At 32.4% G+C, this 20,432-nt stretch overlaps 3 protein-coding genes across 3 annotated transcripts; 2 read left to right on the top strand and 1 right to left on the bottom strand.

Moving 5' to 3' along the window:
* Positions 1 to 758: 758 nt before the first annotated feature.
* Positions 759 to 2,464, top strand: LOC21399109 (probable diphthine methyl ester synthase). Its single transcript, XM_010106136.2, has 6 exons — positions 759 to 975; positions 1,061 to 1,185; positions 1,596 to 1,825; positions 1,925 to 1,964; positions 2,052 to 2,143; positions 2,241 to 2,464. The coding sequence occupies exons 1-6, from the start codon at positions 826 to 828 to the stop codon at positions 2,429 to 2,431; spliced, it is 828 nt and encodes a 275-aa protein (XP_010104438.1). The 5' UTR covers positions 759 to 825; the 3' UTR covers positions 2,432 to 2,464.
* Positions 2,465 to 3,570: 1,106 nt separating this feature from the next.
* Positions 3,571 to 7,367, top strand: LOC21399108 (endoglucanase 10). Its single transcript, XM_010106135.2, has 6 exons — positions 3,571 to 4,251; positions 4,344 to 4,627; positions 5,185 to 5,622; positions 5,993 to 6,134; positions 6,541 to 6,707; positions 6,794 to 7,367. Exons 1-6 carry the CDS (start codon positions 4,038 to 4,040, stop codon positions 7,124 to 7,126), a joined length of 1,578 nt encoding a protein of 525 aa, XP_010104437.1. The 5' UTR covers positions 3,571 to 4,037; the 3' UTR covers positions 7,127 to 7,367.
* Positions 7,368 to 9,397: 2,030 nt separating this feature from the next.
* Positions 9,398 to 12,351, bottom strand: LOC21399107 (cytokinin riboside 5'-monophosphate phosphoribohydrolase LOG1). Its single transcript, XM_010106134.2, has 7 exons — positions 11,984 to 12,351; positions 11,506 to 11,603; positions 11,292 to 11,322; positions 11,086 to 11,185; positions 10,669 to 10,739; positions 10,368 to 10,511; positions 9,398 to 9,669 (listed from the first exon to the last, which is right to left on the bottom strand). The coding sequence occupies exons 1-7, from the start codon at positions 12,122 to 12,124 to the stop codon at positions 9,574 to 9,576; spliced, it is 681 nt and encodes a 226-aa protein (XP_010104436.1). The 5' UTR covers positions 12,125 to 12,351; the 3' UTR covers positions 9,398 to 9,573.
* Positions 12,352 to 20,432: the final 8,081 nt, after the last annotated feature.

The following is a 20,432-nucleotide window of genomic DNA, read 5'->3' as shown; positions in this document are numbered from 1 at the left end:
TAATAATAATAATAGTAATAATAATAGTAATAATAATAATAGTAATAATAATAGTAATAATAATGATAATAATAGTACTAATAGTAATAATATGATTATAATGAGGAAAAGTGAATCTCATGGTAATTACTTTCTTGAAAATTTAAAAATTATAATTATTGTACCAAATATGGTAATATTGCATATTCTCATTATTTTGAGATTCTTAAGAATTTGAATAACACTATGTTTGGTGGTATTTAAATTATCTTAAAATGAGAGAAAGTGAATCTCATGATAATCACTTTCTTGAGAATTTAAAAATTATAATTTTTGTATCAAATATGATAATATTATAAATTTTTATTTTTATCTTTAAAATTATTGCATACCAAACGGTGCAGTTAGTTTTTGCTCATAATATGATTATTTTTCTCTAGAGAGGAACTGAAAACGGTAACATAACGGAAACAAAACGGTCCCGTCTTGCAAAGAGTTGGAGCCCATTAGGCCCATTACATAATAAAGCCCAGCCCACCAATTAATTTATTTATTTTTCAATTTTCTTCTCCAGCTAAAGCGGACTCCCGAAAGGTTTGGCACTTTGGTTTTTAAAGTTAATTTATTTACCGATTTTAGTTAATACGTGATTTTATGTAAAAATATTTTATTATAATAAAAAAATTAGATTTAATTATTTTTTAGAATTTTTATTATAATAAATTTTTAATTTTAAATTTAAATGAGTGAAATGCATTAATAGTCGGTCTTCAGTTCAGCTCCAACATCGAATTACAGAGGAGCGATCTAGGGTTTTAGCTGCACAACATTCGCAGAGAGAGAGAGATGCTGTACATAGTGGGTCTGGGTCTGGGTGACGAGAGAGACATAACTCTGAGAGGCTTAGAAGCAGTGAAACAATGCGACATGGTTTACATTGAAGCCTACACTTCTCTCCTTTCTTTCGGTCTCTCCTCAAACGGTCTTTCCACTTTGGTGCTCCTCTTAATTCTTTCACCTTGTGTTTTTTTTTTTGGCTTAACTATTAATCTTTTCAAAAAGAATTTTTTTTCCTGGGCAGGAAAAACTGTACGGGAGACCGGTGATTCTTGCGGATAGAGAAATGGTGGAGGAAAAGGCCGACGAAATTCTTTCAGCAGCTCGTGCCTCTGATGTCGCTTTCCTTGTAGTTGGCGACCCTTTTGGGTATGTGTTAAAAATCTGATTTTTTGCTTTTGTTTTTTCACAATAGAAATTATCTTCGTTTTCCATGTGTAATCTCTGTGAATTAATTTAATTGTTTAGAGAAACGTAACGCTTGAAATATTGTTAGTGAAAATTTTGCTTTTATACGTTTTATAAAAAAAGAATTATGCTTATTATTGTGACTGATTGATTCGTTCAGAAAAGCTTATTTGCTTCAGGCCATTTTGAGTTCACATTTTTTATTTTTTTGGGTCTACAAGTGTGAGACTTTTGAGTTCTTTTTAATGGAGAAAGTTTAGTTGCTTTAGGCCATTTAAGGATTCAGCCTTGTCTGATGATGCTTATTTCACACTCCCCCCCCTTAAATTTCCCTGTTTCTTTAGTCATTCTACTTGTTGATTTTTGCACAGAGCAACTACTCACACTGATCTTGTTGTTCGGGCAAAGAAATTGGGAATTGCTGTCATAGTAGTGCACAATGCATCGGTAATGAATGCAATAGGAATCTGCGGCTTGCAACTCTACCGCTATGGAGAGACGATATCGATTCCATTCTTTACCGAAACATGGAGACCTGACAGTTTCTATGAGAAAATTCAAAGCAATCGTAATCTTGGACTTCACACCCTCTGCCTATTAGGTGGGGTTCTAATCTATGTATGGCTTTCAGTGTGAAACTCTCAAACGCTTCTTGTTTTCTTGTGGTTTAAAGTGGAGTTTTGTTACTCTTTTGTCACAGATATTCGTGTGAAGGAACCCACTCTAGAATCTTTATGCAGGTTTGTTACAAATGCTCGAGCAACTTAGTCTTGCCTATTACTATTATTAACCATAATATATATTGATTTGTCCCTCTAATTTTTCAGAGGAAAGAAGCAATATGAACCACCTAAATTTATGACAATTAAGACCGCAATTGGGCAGCTCCTGGAGGTTGAGCAAACAAAAGGAGAATCTGGTAGTGATAACAAGCTTAATATTTAGATACCAAGCTTAATATTTCTTGTTTCAGCATTTCCCTTTAAATTTATAAATTTCATTTTCTTCTCTTGTAGTATATAGTGAAGATACCTTGTGTGTTGGGTTTGCTCGGCTTGGAAGTGAAGATCAAATCATAGTCGCTGGTTCGATGAGGGAACTACAGTTGATAGACTTTGGACCACCTCTTCATTGCCTTGTCATAACAGGCAATACCCATCCGGTGGAAGAGGAAATGCTTGATTTCTACAAAATTAAAAGAGATTAAGGCGCTGTTTTTTTTATTTTTATTTTTTTATAACTCAAGTTACAATTTAAGTTTTATTGCTACAGTTTAGTGTTTTTTTTTTTTTTTTTTTTACAAAAATTCAAATTTAATTTTTTTGTCATAATGTTTTTCTTTCACATATATAACTCAAGTTTTTAATTTAAATTGTGAAATAAACATATTCTAATTGATGATTAGACTGCATAAATTTTCTATTTTAATTTTTAGTAACAGATTGAATTGTGCGTTTGTTGGCTGTGAAAGGAAAATATTTAAGAACCTTATCGCGATTAATTTATGCTAAATTTAAATTCCCTTTATTGAAAAAAAGATGAAGAGACGCCTTGTGAAGTTGTTGTGAATATGTTTTTAATTTACTGAAGTGACAAGATTGATTTGAACCTTTTGTTAACTATGAATTAAGGTTAAAACTCATGACCGCTTTATTTAAAAGTATTTTATGTAGATATATAGAGTCCGTTTAATTTGTTAATTTAAAATTTTAATTTGAATTGAGATGTGATTTTACGTGAAAGTTTTTTACTATAGTAAAAAAGTTAAATGTTATTGTTTTTTAAAGTTTTTTATTATAATAAAATTTAAAATTTAAATTCAATTCTTAAATAGGTAGAAATGGAAATTAGTCAAAGAAATGTATTAGCGGACTAAGTTCCCAATGAAAAGGAGGTCTAATATTTCAACTGAACGCATCTTTCCTTTTCCTAAATTTGGTTCAAGCAAAAACGCGTCGACTACTCCATGTCCAAAGGTTGTATTCCAATTATTAAACTAGAAAAATAGAAAATAACTAGAAGATTTAGTCAAACAATAAAAATAGTAGTAGATAGAGCACACATTTTGTCTCAATGGTAGATCAATGTGTGTGTTGTGTTTCTTTTTTTTTTTTTTTTTTGGGAGAGTCGATACGAAAGACAAACCATGAAAACAAATACTGATTACATTTATTTATTTATATATTGCTTGAAAACAAATACTTATTACTGATTAGTGACTAGAACAGAGTTGAATTAAGCCAAATAAGATCCAGAGTCACTCTCAGTCACTCAATTGTCGATGGTCAGTTCGACGGTCCAGTTCAATTAGGTCCCAACGTTTCAACGGCTAAAATAAGCCCTCAACTTTGACGCGGTCGACATTCGCCAAGATCTCGTTTCACAGCCTGTTCTTACAAGGGCAAAATCGTCAGTCTAAGCCCCAAAAAAAATCCCCCAACGAAAAAACCGATTGTGTTCCGCGCTAAATGTTAATTACCAAAATGTCGGTGTGGGCGTGGTTTTGTCAGTGTGTAATACCTCTCCGACAATAACCATCCAACAAATAATCCAGTCCGGTCACGACCAGACATTTCCCGTTGCTTCCTCCTCAAGCTTTCCTAGATCCTTTCATCAACCGCATTTTCCTTTTATTAGCCAAGAGCGTTCTCTGTTAATCTCCCAAATCCGGAGATCCGATTTCTTTTTTTTTTTTTTCCGGGAAAAGAAAGTTTGTTTTTTTCCCTCTTCCCAAACGTACATTGCGACAAATGCCGGTCGCTTGAACCAGATCTGAGGCGTAAAATTCCGGTTTTGGTTCCTGTTAGCAGAAAATGGGAGAAAAATCGAGCTCAAAGGGATGGTGCGGTTGGTTTCTGGTACTCGTAATTTTGGCCCTGGTTGTGGGAGCTATTGTAATCACGATCAAGAAGAAGCAATCGGACCACTCCGACAAGGCCGCTCCGGTTCCTGGTCCTCCCGGCGCGATTTCTCAGAAGTACGCCGACGCTCTGAAAATTGCTATTCAATTCTTCGACGTACAGAAATGTACCTATATCCTTCTCTATAAATCTCTTACTTTTTCTTTGAGTAATAATAGTAAATAATGGATGCTGAACCAATCTATTTTGTTGTGGTAGCGGGTAAGTTGGAGGACAACAAGATATCGTGGAGAGGGGATTCTGGTCTAAGAGATGGAAGCGACGCGAAGGTGGATCTGTCGAAAGGAATGTACGACGCAGGAGATCATATGAAGTTTGGTTTTCCCATGGCGTTCACCGCGACAGTGTTGTCGTGGACGATACTCGAGTACGGAGATCAAATGGATGCGGTGGACCAGCTGGAGCCTGCTCAGGACTCTCTCAAGTGGATCACTGACTTCCTTATTAACGCTCATACTTCGGAGAATGTCCTCATTGTTCAGGTTTAGTTTTTCTCCATTGCCTTGATACTTTGAGAAAATTTTATAGTAGAATCAAGGGATTCAGCCGAAGTTATAGTTAGGGAAGGTCTTGAAATACGGAAAATGATTTGTTTGTGCGTACTTGGGACATGTAACTGTTTATTTTCATGTTTTGGGATATCTTGTTGTGATACTATAATATGGTTTTTGCTACTAGAAAGAACTATGATAGTTGTTTATAAGATGTTGAACTAAATATAACATAATTGTACGACTAGAATTGGGTTTATTTAGGATTAGAGTACACGATGAAAGATAGGCTTAGTTTGAGATTGCCATGCTTTTTTATGAAAAAGGGGAATTTGAAGTAGAAACCAAGACTTAAAAAATTAGTTTCTTGAAAAAAACTTCGAGAACGCATTGGTGTCTTTGCAAAACACTTATTTACCAAAAAGCTATTTACGTTGGGTTACGTGCAAGGATTTTTGGGGCCTTAAAAAGCAATACCAAATTGGTTCATAGTGGCTAAAGGTTGAATCTTTCATTATTGTGTTTTCTGAATTGGATTTTTGGTGTAGGTGGGTGACCCTAATAAGGACCATAAGTGCTGGGAGAGGCCTGAAGATATGACTCAGAAGAGGCCTCTCACACAGGTCAATACATCCTTTCCAGGATCTGATGTAGCTGCTGAAACAGCCGCAGCTATGGCTTCAGCCTCACTGGTTTTTAGGACAAGCAACCCATCATATTCGAGCACACTTCTTAGGCATGCTAAACAACTGTTTACTTTTGCTGATAACCACAGAGGTTTATATAGTGAGAGCATTCCGGACGTCCAGACCTATTACAATTCGACAGGATATGGGGATGAGCTTTTATGGGCAGCAAGCTGGCTCTTTCATGCAACAGGGGACCATTCGTACTTTGATTATGTGAGAGGAAAAAATGGACAAGAATTTGCTGATTGGGGAAGTCCAACCTGGTTTAGCTGGGATAACAAGCTTGCAGGAACTCAGGTAAGCATGTTTTTCCCCAATTCGTTCGTGTGTGGGACTCTGTGTTTTACGCTACATTTTGCATGCAAATGTTTCGAGTGTCATACATTAGTTTCTTCTAAGTTATATAGCTGAGTGACACGTTGATGAGATTCTCATGCTATTTTTCTAGTTGTAATTTCAAGTAAACTGCAAACTTGACAACGATTCCTGTTCCAATGAAGTTTTGCTTAGTGAACCAATTTCATTTATTAGACTGAGCTCAAGGCAGAATTTTGAAAAATCCATTAAATCGTTTTTCACTTAATCATGGCCTTTCTTCGGATATAATCCTGATTTCTGGCATTATATTTTCTCCAATTGCTTAATAAGCGTTTCTCCTTTGGTGCAGGTTTTGTTATCCAGAATAAGCTTCTTTGGTGCCAAGGGCACATCAAATAGTGCTGGCCTCTTGAAGTACAGAGAGACTGCTGAGGCTGTTATATGCGGCCTCCTACCAGATTCTCCAACTGCAACAGAAAGCAGAACAAAAAGTAATCTTCTTCTGGAATACATTATAAATAAAATTCCATATTTGGCAAGCTAACTGACTTTCAATTATGAAGTTGATGAGGGAAGATAGAGGGGGCTAATTTTCAGACATATAATCACTAAAATTCTGCACTTGTAGGCACTACACCAATCTTATTTCATGAACCCTTTAGTATATAGCCAAGATTTATGGACATTAAGGTGCTAATATTTGTTAAAGATGCCAAACATGTGGCCAATGATGAAATAATTGCATGCCTTCCAGTCCACATTAGCTTAAGGGATCTAACTCAACAACTAGGTAGTCCTGCATATTTTCTTAAGTAGCCTTTCAATATTTCTAGTTGAACCTTTTTGTGTTCCGGATTATCTTCATCCGTCCTTTCACTGTAACTTTTTACAATTCAGGTGGTCTTATATGGGTGAGTGAATGGAACGCTCTACAACATCCTGTTGCTTCTGCATTCTTGGCTGCTCTTTATAGTGATTACATGCTTACATCTAGAACAGCAAAGGTATCCTGCAGCGGGAAATCCTTCACACCAGCCGATATTCGCAAATTTGTTAGATCTCAGGTGTGTTAACTTTTTGTCAAACAACAATAGTGTAGTTCAGAAAATGCCTTCGCGTATTATAACATATTTGTTTCCTTTACTCTTAGGCTGATTATGTACTGGGCGAAAATCCTATGAAAATGAGCTTCCTTGTGGGATATGGGGACAAATATCCGCAATATGTTCACCACAGAGGCGCTTCTATTCCGGTTGATGCGAAGACGGGTTGTACTGATGGTTTCAAATGGCTTGATTCAACCGAGCCCAATCCCAATGTTGCTATTGGAGCACTTGTTGGTGGACCATTTCAAAATGAAACATTTATTGATTCCCGGAACAACTCCATGCAAGTGGAGCCAAGCACATACAACAGTGCCGTGATGGTTGGTCTTCTATCAAGCTTGGTCACCACTTCTTCAGCAGTTCAATCCTTCGCCTAAAAAGTTACTAAAAAGCTGTTACACATGTTTGATTTGTTGTATTATATATATATATATATATATATATATATGCAAGACCAATTCTGTGATCAATTTTAGTACTTTAGTATTTTGTTTTACATGATGAACTCTGAGGTGGCTTCTCGCCTTTGCTGCTCTGAGCTCTTCTAGTTACTTGTTTTGGTAGCAGAATGTTTTTTTTTTTTTTTAAGTAAATAAGGAGATCTCTTTATTATTACTCCACATTCGGCGGCCACCACAGACCCACCCACCCAAAAAAAAAAAAAAATAAAGGAAAAAAGATTAAAAAAAAAAAAAAAAGAGGTTAAAAATATGAAGCTTGCTTCTCTGGGTCATTCTGGAGCTCTACTCGTTTTCTCAGCAAAATATTTTAGTTTTTGGATGGCATAACTAAAAGGGCGAAGCAATATATGTAGATGGGGTAAAAGAGCATAAAATTGCTTTGATGCCTTTCGTTATTAGGTTCTCTGGACTGCAAGTCATTGTCGTTCGCCGAAGCTAGATTAATTTTGAGAAAGAACAAAAAGTATGTCGGACCTTTTCCTCCATTATTGGTGGTAAACTCTCCAAATATATCATTTCCCTTTATTCGATGTAGGACAAAAAACAACAAAAACAAAAAAAATAATAATAATAATCTGAGCACAACGGTGCTATAAAATTCATGGAAGAAAATAAAGAGAAACTGTTATAATTATTATTATTTTTTTCAGCTACAAGATTTCACATCACACGAATCAAATGAAAAAAGAAAAAGGGATGGCAATAATCACATTCCAAAAGGAACTCGTGTGGTTATCTTTAAGCTATGATGAGACACTAGTAACTCGTATCATTTCCCAGATCTGAGGCCTAAAGAAGTGGTGGAGACAGAGACTAGAAACAGAAATTTGAGACTCGCACAGTAGCACACGAAGACACAATTAAGTTCATGCTTAGCCAGATATAGAATAAAACATGGACAAGATAGGTCGACAACTTAGAGCGACAATAACAATTCAGTAAAATAGACAAAGCCATTTCCACGTGAGACACTAGAAGCTATATAACTTTGTACATTGTACCTAGTCCCTTGAATCTTATCTACAACAACTTGGTTTTTTTTTTTTTTTTTTTTCAAAAGAAGAAAAAGAAGAAAGAAAAGACCACTACCACCGATTTCTTCCGCCCTTTTGCATGCTCTGTGTTACTTTTTCAATGGACAAATTGGTACGGTCAAGGACAGGTGAAATTGTACCCTTCAATAACTCACTAGCGTGACACCAAGAATCATAGCTTTCAGTCCCCACTCCAGCCAGCCATCCGCTACGTAGACCACCCAATCTTAGATATGAGTTGACGATAAAATTTATGGCAAAATAGGACAAAATAAAATAATCAACTTTTTTTATGATCACATGAGGTATGGGTCCACATGGACAGTCAATAACCTGTATATTTATTTATTTTGGATTTCTCACAATTATTCTTGTTTGAGTTGGAGCTAAGAATTACTAGAGGAGATAGAAAGAGAAGGTTTTAGTGAAGTAATGGAAATCGAAAGTACTGTAAAAGAAACCATTCCTGCATTTATCAGTGCGGGATTTTATGTTGGCTTTATATATAGATCCCATTCATTTTGCTTTAAAATTTGAGTTTTGTTACAGTAAAAAATTCTCAGAAACAGTTATATCTAATTTTTTTATTATAATAAAAAGTTTTAACATAAAGTCATATCTCAACTCAAATTAATAAACTAAACGGACTCATAATTAAATTGAGGATATATTTCCATTCATAGAATAATCAATGATAATGTCCAACCTATTAAAGAGAAAATGTTTATTGAAAGCACCCTTCTTTTTCGTAGTGGCTCTAATGTCGATCTCATCAATTTCCCTCCTTTAAAAAGAAGAACAAGAAATCTTCTCTCTTTTTCTAGCGAAAGCAACTTGTAACAACCCATCAATTCATAAGAATATGTATTAATAAATAAATAAATAAAATATACATATAATCAGCTATTCACCGACATAGGAAACTAACGTTTAGTTTATATATTCAGAATCATGATTCAGAATTATTCTCGTTTTATGTGTATTTTTTTGTGAAAGAAAACACTGTAAAGAACTATGAATCATGATTCAGAATTAGAGACGAATATAAAAAACAAACGTCTCCAGAGTAATCACAGCACTGCCCTTGTTGATCCAGGTCAGATTCTGACAGGCCAAATTAATTCAAAAATTCAGAAAGAAAGAGATAGGGGGAGAGAGATTGAAAACATGATCCACAGCAAAGTAAAATAAACTGTGGTGACACTGCCTATTCTAGAGGACCTCACATCTACACAAATTTTTTTTCTTTTTTTTTTTTGGCGTATTTTTTTTTAGATGAATAACATGTCATTTATCTACGGTCATTAGTCACTCAATTACTTGATCAGATCAACGAGCAATGTCAGCCTTCACAGTGTATCCCAGTTGTTGCTCCATCTCCCAACTTAGTTTAGGGGCCACCCCAGAATGCTTAGGAACATACTCCTGCTTAAAATCAATCAGAAAAATATATTAATTAGGATCAACGGCTCGGATCATGAATTAACAGCAGGCCCCACAATCAGCATTGCACGTGAGCAACATGCACGAACAAAACAAGCTGAATCTAAGAGGATCGAAAATTACGAAAGAAAAAAAAAATCAGGAATGATTCAGTCGGCCGTGGTTAGGCAAGCCCACAAACTGCATGGGTGGCCCCACAACGCTATGAGGCAACATACGATTGGCAGGACAAGGACGATACTGAAAGCTCCATTACACTTGAATTTATAAAATTAAAAAATCACTATTAATGATACAATTAATATAGAATGTCAATATACGACTCAAATCACATATTCTATATAGCACTTAAATCACATATTTAATTTTAGTGTCTTAATTAGTGTTTAGCTAATTAAATTGTGTCACGTTATTTAAAAAATTTTAAAATACATTTTCACTAACTTTTTCATGCTTTGACGTTGAGATCTATGAAATTTCATAATATAATTAGTTAGATATTAATTAAGATATTAAAAATTAAATAAATTATTTGAATTCGGACGCATCATAACTCCAACATATCAGTGTCCTGTCTTTTTTTTTTCCCCTTTTTTGGTACTACTATGAATTTATGTCCTAGAAAATGAGAGTGTACCTAAATTCTCAGCACATAAAACAACAGGGAAAAAAAAAAGTACCTCAAGTTTGCACATGAGTTCTTGGGCAGTTTGGGCAGACACAATAATGTGACGGGCAGCTGGCGTTATGAAACCTTCATCTACTGCTTTGTCTATGAAAGACAGGAGTGAATTGTAGTATCCATCTACGTTTAACAATCCCACCTGCATCCAAACACACATTATTCTTAATTTTGCTTCTAGAGTACTTTTCCATTAAATTTCTTTCTTTCTTTGTAGTTTTTTGGTGTAAAGTTGATTTGGGTTTGGCCCAAAACTGCAAAAATTTTACTCCCCAAGGATTGGATTTGTGACTTCTTACCGGTTTTTCATGAATTCCTAATTGAGCCCAAGTTATCACTTCCAACAATTCTTCCAAAGTACCGTATCCACCTGAAAGCAAGATTAACAAAAATCATTACGCCAAAAATTTAAAAAAAAAAAAAAAGAAAGAAAGAAAGAAGATAGATTTGTGCATTATTTTCTATTAAAGTACGATGGTCAATAAATAGTTAACTTTTCATTCAGACTTTTTTTGGCTTTATTGGGGGATTATATCATCTTGGTGCAAATTGTTCCATTAAAAAAAGAAAATCACGGTTCACATTTAACAACATATGTCATATGTCTAAGATATTGAAAAATGTATTTTCAAAAAAAAAATAAAAATAACAACAAAAAATTAAGGTACAGACTACACATATTATATATTAAAATTTATAGTAGAAATTAAATATACCTGGCAGGGCAATAAACGCGTCGGCTTGTCGAGCCATTTCAGCTTTGCGTTGATGCATGCCTGATACAGCTCTTACTTCTCCCACAGTTTCTCCTGTGATCTGAAAATCATACATATTTTTCACTTCATACAGTTAGCACTTTGTTTTCTCCTCCAAGATAAACGAAACAATAATTTGTTGTAAAAAAAAAGAGAAAAAAAATTACCTCTCTTGGCATGAGAGTCTTGGGAATTACTCTGCAGAAGATAAAAGACAAACAAAAAAAAAAAAAAATTCAAAATCCAAAACAAAAACCAATGATATGAATGATAACAAAAGTTTCTTTTAATTCAGCCAAAAAACAAAACAAAAGTTTTTTTTTCTTTTTTGTTTGTTTGTTTGTTATGAAATGAGGAAAATAGAAGGGTAAGTAGTGGTACCCCAACACATGGCGACCACCTTCATAGACAGCTTGAGAGACCAGACCCATCAATCCAATACTTCCACCTCCATAAACCAAGTCAATGTTTCTTTCGACCTGCAAAACATTTTTTTTATATATATATAAATAGACAAACTTAACAACACCATTACGTGCTTAACTTAAACTGAATAATTAAAAACCATTTCATTTAGGCCCTCACAAAACAACAATTCATGAATATTCCTCTGTTATACCAATATTCATCACCAATTGATCTAAAAAAAAACAAGCGCAGAGGGAAGATAAGATCACACTTTTAGTGAAACTTCTTCTGGGTGTTGATGAAAATTTTGGAAACTTCAAGGAAAAAGTAATATTAATAACAGAACAGAGACACTTTTTAAAAAGAAAAAAAAAAAAAAGATAACAAGCTCATTGAGAAGTTATACAACAACATAAAAATAAAATAAAAAATAAAAAGAAAACTTAATTACCAGTTCTTTGCCAAGCTGAATAGCAGCAAGCTGATAACTTGGGCTCTTGCCAGGGCTGCTTCCGCAGAAAACACAGACTCGTCTGAATCTTGATTTGATGGGAAGCTGGCATTGTTGAAAGAGTGCTTGTTGATTTTCCATATAAAGATCAGGAAACTAAGGCGTAATTTGGAAATGAAATATATATATTGATCAGAGTTTGATAGAAAAGAAAATTTTCTTTGTTGTTTGTGTTGGTAATTAATTTGGTTGGCTAAAGAAGAAAGTTGAAGAGGAAGAGGTTTCTTATTGTGTTAACGTGGAATTGTGTTTGTTGTGTTTTTCAAAGCCAATGCCAATGCCTATGCGAAAAGATGTACGGAGGAATGAGAATGAGACTTGGGTGTTATTGGGGGTCCTTTTTTTTTTTTTTTATAACAACTTCTCCTTCCGACATGTGCCATCTCTCAATTTCTCGTCTCGTGAGATTTTTGCGAAATGAAATTCACGTTGATAGAGACATTATTTATTATATTATTTTTTTTTTTTTTTGTTTTTTTTTTTTTTTTTTTTTTTTTTTTTTCCTTTTCGTTTTTCCTTTGCTATTTGATTTTTGGAACCAAATTGGTGGTGGTATGAATTAAATTTAACCTACCAAAAAAAAAAAAAAAAAAATGAAAAGAGAGAAAAGGAAACTAACTCCTTACTGCTATTTGGTCCTTATCCATGGATCATAACCCATCTTTCTTTCTAGTCAATCAATTTCCTTCAATCTTTATCTTTATCCATTTTAATGCCAAGTTAAAGCATTCCCTTTTTGGCTAAAATAATAATTTTGGTGCGTAAATGGAAACTTTATCACTTTACTTTATTATAAAGCAGAATAAATTCTAAATATTTTTTTATCTCAGAAAAATTCTAACTCTTTTGATATGAGATTTTACGTTAGGATATAAAAAAAATACCCTAAAGATAGGTATCTGTTTTGAATAATCATATTTGTATCAAATTCTATCAAATTTTACATTCTTTTTTTTTATTATTATAATGTGATATACCCAACCATAATAGGCTCAATATCTGTAATTCTTTTTTTAGTCGAATTTTCATATCATTCTTATACTAATTGATATAGAAAAGGATAGTTAGGGTCAATTGAATTGATATATACTAGGGCGATGCATGATTTCAATATTTTGAATTTTTGAGACGTACATGCTTTCATCTTTTTTCAGTAATAAAAAAAATAAAAATAAAAAGCTGTTGAAAGAAATATTAACTTATTCTTGAGAGTTAAAAAAATAGCAACGGCCATCTCAAAGCTATGAGCAACAGATAGGAATTGTTTATAAGCCTCAATCAAGTGTTAAAAATTGAAAAGTGTAAACATCCTAAAAATTGAGATGTATTGTAATCTTACTCATAAATATATACGACATATCCATTGGCATCTTTCATTAGAAAGTCTAATTTATGAAAACATAGATGACCTTTTGACGGATATGTATAAGTGATGTATGCACGTAAATTTTGTTTCTCTTGCTCTAAAAACATCATCACACATCCTTTGGACAAGAGCCTAAATTTCGGACATTACATTTACGGTTGACAAATGGGTAAAATTTGATTCAGAATTTATCCAAAAATGAAAAAATAAAATAAAAATGATTCATAAGGTTGAGAATACAAAAAAAAAAAAAAAAAAAAAAAAAAAAAGAAAAAAAAAAAAAAAAAAAAAAAAAAAAAAAAAAAAGGTCAAGAAATTGGACAATTCCGAAGGCCATTTGGACAGTTCCCAAGTGACTACCCCACGAAGTCGAATTCTACACGGCTTCATATGGCACTCACATGCATGGTTAGTAATGCCCACAACATCAATTCTATTAAAGCCAAAAAACCAACGGAAAATGCATACATGATATTTCCCTCTTATATGCAAATATGAACAATTTTGTTACAGCAGTTTTTCCTATTTTCAAGTAAATGTTTTATAGAACAAATTGCATCCCTATTCGAACCAAGATAGATCACGTACTCCAAAATATAGTTAGTAAGCTTATTCTCATTGGAAGTCTTTAATTTATTTATCTGCTAGCTTAAACTGGTTAAACCTTAATTGAAATAATCTATTTGTTATTTATATCCAAGGAGGCATAGGAAATTTCAACGTCCGATCATATAAAAGCCAATTGCCATGGGTCCACTGTATAGGTACGTGTAATAGTCTCGGGACACCCAACTCTCATTCGAACAATGCTATAAGATACCGGTAGTAATAGAAAATAGATCTCGTAGCATGAGGTCATAATAAATGGGCTCTATTTTGTGCTAATTTGTGGTGTCTTCAAGCATTTTTCACTCTAATTCTATTTTTTTTTTTTATCAACTTTGAATTGTTATTTATTTATTAATAAATACAATTTTTTAATGTGATGGATTTTTTTTTTTAACAATTATTAATAATAGAATGACAAATGATAGTTGGTATTAAAAAATAGGATTAGAGTTGGTATTCTATCATCGGTATAAATATGCGTTTATATATTTATGTATAATATTTATATGTACAGGCTATAGCAGGCTCTCATTTTCCACATAAGGAGCTCTTGAAGCTATGCATATTTTTCATACAACTAGTGGCTTGCATGTGAAATTATGAAATATTGGCTGTCCCACACTCCCACTTGCACATTATGATCCGCCAATGAGAAACGAATAAATAAAATCAAAAAACAATTAGTGTAGTTCATAGCATTTAATATAATACTAATTATCAACTAATTACTACTAATAATGATGATGATGAGTATAATAGCAATATCAATATTGGTAATAATTATCATAATATATGTTAATAATATAACATTGTAGTCCCCTATGAATAGTTAAAGCATGCAGAACTAGATGGCAATGTTGTGGACACATCATCGGCCATCCAAGTCCAACAAAACTAGGTAGTAATTACATATAATACTAGTCACGAGGACAATGCCTCGAAGGTTCTCTCTGTGAGAATAATAGAAGTGTCTTACTCTTGAATATTATTATAATATGACAAATTGCTAATGCTAGTAAGTATAATTATAATATATTTTACGTACGTGAATAATATCGTAATCAAGGTTAGAAGGTTTACTGTGAAATAATATTAATCTACCAACTTCTTGTACTTGCTGAAATACCATGATCTAAGTAGCCAGATTGAATCTTAAGTTCAATGCCCAATTTTAAGGTACATATATATGGGTCCATGTGAAAGCCCTAAGATGACAACCTGAAAGCTATATTATTATCATCATCATCTGATCATCACTAATATACTAAAAAAATAAGATAATAACAAAAAATTAAGATCTTCCATATAACATAAGTACTGATCATTCAATTAGAATACGCTTTATTCTAGACTAAAAATGGGCAAATTAATCTTGAAACATTTTCTTTTCTAATTTCCATAGAAATCTTATCAGCTCTGCATGATTAATTTTCACTTTTTTTCATCACTTAAAGTTAGCTTTCAAGGTTTCTTTGTCCAACCTCTATGGTCCAAAACGAAAGCCGCTGCCGGTGAGGCCATATTTTTCTCCGATAAGGCCGCATTGTCTTGGACATAGTTCTCTACTTTTCTTAAAATTATCATGTAAAATTATTTCTTCTTCTTTTGAGGTTTAGATTTTGGTTTTTGGAGTGCCGGTACAAATTGTTTGATTCACGTTTGGGTTGACTCATGTCTTGCTATTGGTCATGTTACAAACCTAAGATGGCGGATTGATTTTGAATCCTGTACTGGACTAGCTAGTTGGAATAATCGATGTTATTTTTCTTTACTATTCTTTCTTCTTTTCGTAGAAACCTCATTCTTGCTTCTTGATTCGTAGGTTTTTTGTTCCAATCTCCGCTCTCTTTGATAACAAAACGTGATCGAAGAGGGACCAACAACACTTGATGGAAAAATGTCTGTCAAAACAAATATAGTTGACAATATTGCTTTTATAATAAAAGAAACTTCAATTTTTTCTAATTATTTAATGAGAATTTTACAACCGTTATGGCGAAATATATATATATATATTTATATATAAACCATTATGGCCAAATATGATCCACTGATAATGCTCAATTGTAAACCGTTACTTTGTACCAAATTCCATCAATTTTACACTTTTTTCAGTTTGATATGTAATTTTCACCAAATCTAATGTTCAAAAACCTTGTACTTATCGATAGTATCCCATAACACAGATCTCCTTACAAACAATATCCTAATCTAACTTTAAAAAATATATTCTTATAGATAGCATTCTATCACACAAACCCCCTGATTACAAGCAATATGGTAAACCATGGAATATTCTGGAAAAGTAAATTATATTGTCGAAGAAAGGAATTCTATGATATACTTCAATCAAATTCAACCTCAAGGAACATTAATTGTGGCAGGTGAGGAGCCTTTGTAATTTTTCTTATTATTATTATTATTATTATTATTATTTCAATGTATGCCATTATAAGAAAGTAGTAATATTGTTAGGAGGAAAAGTGGGGAAAAAAAGAGAGGTAAGGAGATTATATTGGAATATTCATTTGGAAGCATGGTTGTTTGCTAAGAAATAAAGATTATTTCAAATAAAAAAATAAAATAAAATAAAAGATGAAGGAATTCGAATGGATTGGTAGATATACTTCAAATTCTTCAAACAATCTTAATTTTATTTTCTTTCAATATAACAAAATACAACAAGAGAAAATTCTTCTCTTTCCTCTCTATTTTCCCCACCAAAGATATATATATTATTTCCCACTTAAATTTATAGATCTTTTTCTCCTTTCTATTTTCCCTTCTTCTTTTTAAACACAGTTTAAACCTAAAAATATATCGCCAAATACATACAGCTCCCAAAATTTTGAGCTGTTGATCAATGAGACTGGGGTTTTTTTAATGCATATTTTATTACTTCATTAAGAAAGCCGCAATAACAACAGTGGCTTGTTTTGATTTTAGCATTTATATATGAAATGCTTATTAAAATAAATACGAAAATATCTTGAGATAGTATGAGATATATATACGCTACTCAAAATATAATAAGAATGCATAATTGAACTAAAAGTCTCTGATCATTATGGTCACTGTTTTTTCTTTTCATTATTATTCTTTTCCGAAAGATAGCATTTTTTTTTGTCTGATAATTAATACAGAATAGTCGTGCACCAAACGCATACTAAGGCATGCGATGACACTATGACTACTATAAATTAAACACTTAATATATTTATATATTTGTGACGTAAATGCTTATATGAAATATGCTAAGATTCAGAGAACATAGATATATAACTTGTACTTTTGTTCCTTTCTTAAAAAAATAAAAAACGAGAGAGTGAGAGGGAGAAAGAGGGAAAAGAGAAACCCTTGTGCTCTGTTTGTGTTTTGGACAACAAGATTTTGGGCTTGTTCAGTTGCATTTTTGAGTTATGGTAACTTGAGTTAAATTTGAGTTGAAGTTGTAACTTGAGTTTTTGTTTGGATATGAACATTTGAGTTATGATTTGAATTGAGAATTTATTTGAGTTTGTATTTGAGTGGGTCAAAACTTGAATTTGTATTTAGATAGTATTTTAATAAAAACTCAATGGTGATGAAAAATTTTAATAGGGTATATGAGTGTGGTTTTATTCGTCTTTTCATTGTGAATGCGTAAAAAAAAAATAATCTCAATTGGAATTAAAATGAAAAAGTTATGACATTTTTAAGAATAGAAAAAATATTGTTAATTAACTTGAGTTTGAGTTTAAGAATTTGAGTTAAAATGAAAAATTTGAACTCAGATTTTAACCTCAAACTCAAATTAAAACTCGAGTTAAAACTTAAATTCAAACTCAAATTTTACAAACGAACATGGACTTGAATAAAATTATAATTTAAATTTAAATTTTTTTAAAATTTTACTTTAAAAGAATCAACTCGTAAAGATATAGAATCATAGATTAGATAACACTTTCTCATTTAAAATAACGTCAACTCCTTGTCAAGAAGCAACCAACCGTGAGCATGATTTGATATCATAATCATCTTTCTTAAAACTTAAAAAGAAAAGCATTCAACTTTTTTCGAGGGCCTAATGATACACGTGGCCGGTGATTAGTGGAGTCAATTCTTTCTCCAAATGGGATTTAAATAAAAGGGTCCGCGTGGAGGTATCCAGTGCTAGGCTGCTAGCTTGCATGACGATGTGCTTCCTCTACTCCATCCACATTCCACATACAAAGAATTCTAGACTTTTCTCTTTTTTATAGTCTCATTTATTTCTTTTTTTTTCTTATTCCTTAATTATAATTTAATTTTTTGTTGCAATATTTTCTCCCACAAAAATTAAAATTAAACTTCTGTTTAAAAATTCCACTTAGCCTATGAAAAAACACTAAGTAAACAAATTTTATAAAAATATATTAAAACAGAAATATATACAAATTTAATACAAATGAGTATTTAGAAGTGCACACTAGTAAATATTTTTTATACCTACCAAATTTTTTTTTCTTTTTTCCTTTATTACAAATGTGAATGAATAACATCATAAATCATAATATTCCACGCATATTGTTCAAAAAGTTCTTATCCAATCAATGGCCATTCCACAATACACTTATTAGTAGATGGTTGGTCATCGTCCTCATGTTTCCTTACAAATCTTTCTTTAGAGGTTTTTAAATCTTCTTCTTTTAATTTAATACTAGTTATCCCAAGAGGGGGGATCCTTCGTTATCCAATCAAACCCTTTACAATATTCATTATCTTCATTTACTTCCCGGGTCTTAGTTGCCTTCTTAGGCTTAAAGAAATGCAAAAATCCACATCTACATGTCTTTCACACATCATTTTGAATGACTTCTTGTTGTTTGACTAAATGAGTTATTAGGTCTGAATTTTCTGTTCATATAATTTTTTTTATAGGGAAAACGGTACGGGAGTCTTTTGACCCACTAATACTTTATTAGACGATTAATGATAGTATATTAGTGGTGTAAATTTGATGTGTTTATATTTGATAATGTGATTTGGAAGTGAACACATATATTCAAAGAAGGGCTTTGATCTTTTGGAAGGTTGAAGAAGAAATAACCTAATCCCTCCATATTAAATAAATGGCTTTATTCAATTTGGATTTTCTTTTGGTGAGGTTTATGGGAGGCAATAACAAAGCATCCTTTTGACACTTTTTCTAACCCTTTTTTTCTCATACAGTATAAATCTGTTTTGTAGCCTCTTTTAGATGGCAAGTCATCTCTATTCCAAAATTACGTTATAATGTAGACAGCCGTATCATGTGACTTTGTAAACCGTCACAGCGTGGCATCGCGTTTAAATTCTTTATTTTTCCTTAATTGTTTATAGTAAGAAGAAAAAGATTGGGAGACCGAGGTAAAAATACAGTAATTTTTTTTTTTTTTTTTTTGAAAAGCAAATATAGTAATAATTTTACTTTAGCATTTGTTTCAACAATTGTGTGAACGTGAAATTTGTATAGGCAGATTCTATGCAGTGTTCTGTGTTAATTTTGTATTAACATTAATTGGGATTTTTTTTTTATAAGAATTAGTTAACTACCGAACATGTGGATCTGAGCAAAATATACCAATAGACGATATTCATTGCTTGAATGGTATAAACTAATATCAATAATCTTCCCAGCAAAAAAAAAAAAAAAACTGTCTTCAATCACAAAGCCTTTTTGGGTCCCTATCATCTCAAACTCAGAGTAAATATTCAACAATTGATTTCATTCTTTCACACGTAGTTTTCGTGCTCAAATTCTCCCTATAGTTAGCACCATACGTTTTGTACCAAGTCAAAATTCCCTTAGTTTTAATACCCTTCTAACCACTTTCTTGGGAATCCTAAATAATAAAATGTAAAATAATGTACAACAAATAATAAGAACAGTTTTAATCTAGTATCTCGAAATATTAGTGACTAATGCTCGTGATGGCGATAAAATCCTCCACTAATTAAGGAATAGGAAATCAAAATAATAGTTCAATCATTACAGGCGTTGTCTTCGCATCGTCCAATAGAATTTTTCAAGTTGATCAGCCATCCAATCATGATTGTTTTTGGACAAGAGTATAAATTAAACAGTAGTACTAATGCACCAACTTCATGCTAAGCATATAGATAAGGCATCTCATAATGTATCAGATCAACCACTCAAAATCTTGATGTGAAATGTGGGACATAAAATAGATCGATTCTATTTATGATAAGGTACGAAAATTATCGTACGTATTTGTAGTGTGCAGTTCTAAACGGTTAAATTTATTAGATAATCGTTTCTCATCCGACAATTGCTTCAACCATTCGATTGGAAATAGAAAGGTGGGATTTAATAGAGGGTAAGTTAAAAAATATTCTGTATAGGTTAAGGTTGTGTCAGAATGCTTTTTTATTTTAAAATTAGTAATAAGTTAA

The sequence above is a fragment of the Morus notabilis genome, unplaced genomic scaffold (genome assembly GCF_000414095.1).
Source record: "Morus notabilis unplaced genomic scaffold, ASM41409v2 Scaffold550, whole genome shotgun sequence".
NCBI classification, from domain to species: domain Eukaryota; kingdom Viridiplantae; phylum Streptophyta; class Magnoliopsida; order Rosales; family Moraceae; genus Morus; species Morus notabilis.
This window is presented reverse-complemented; position numbering and strand designations above follow the sequence as displayed.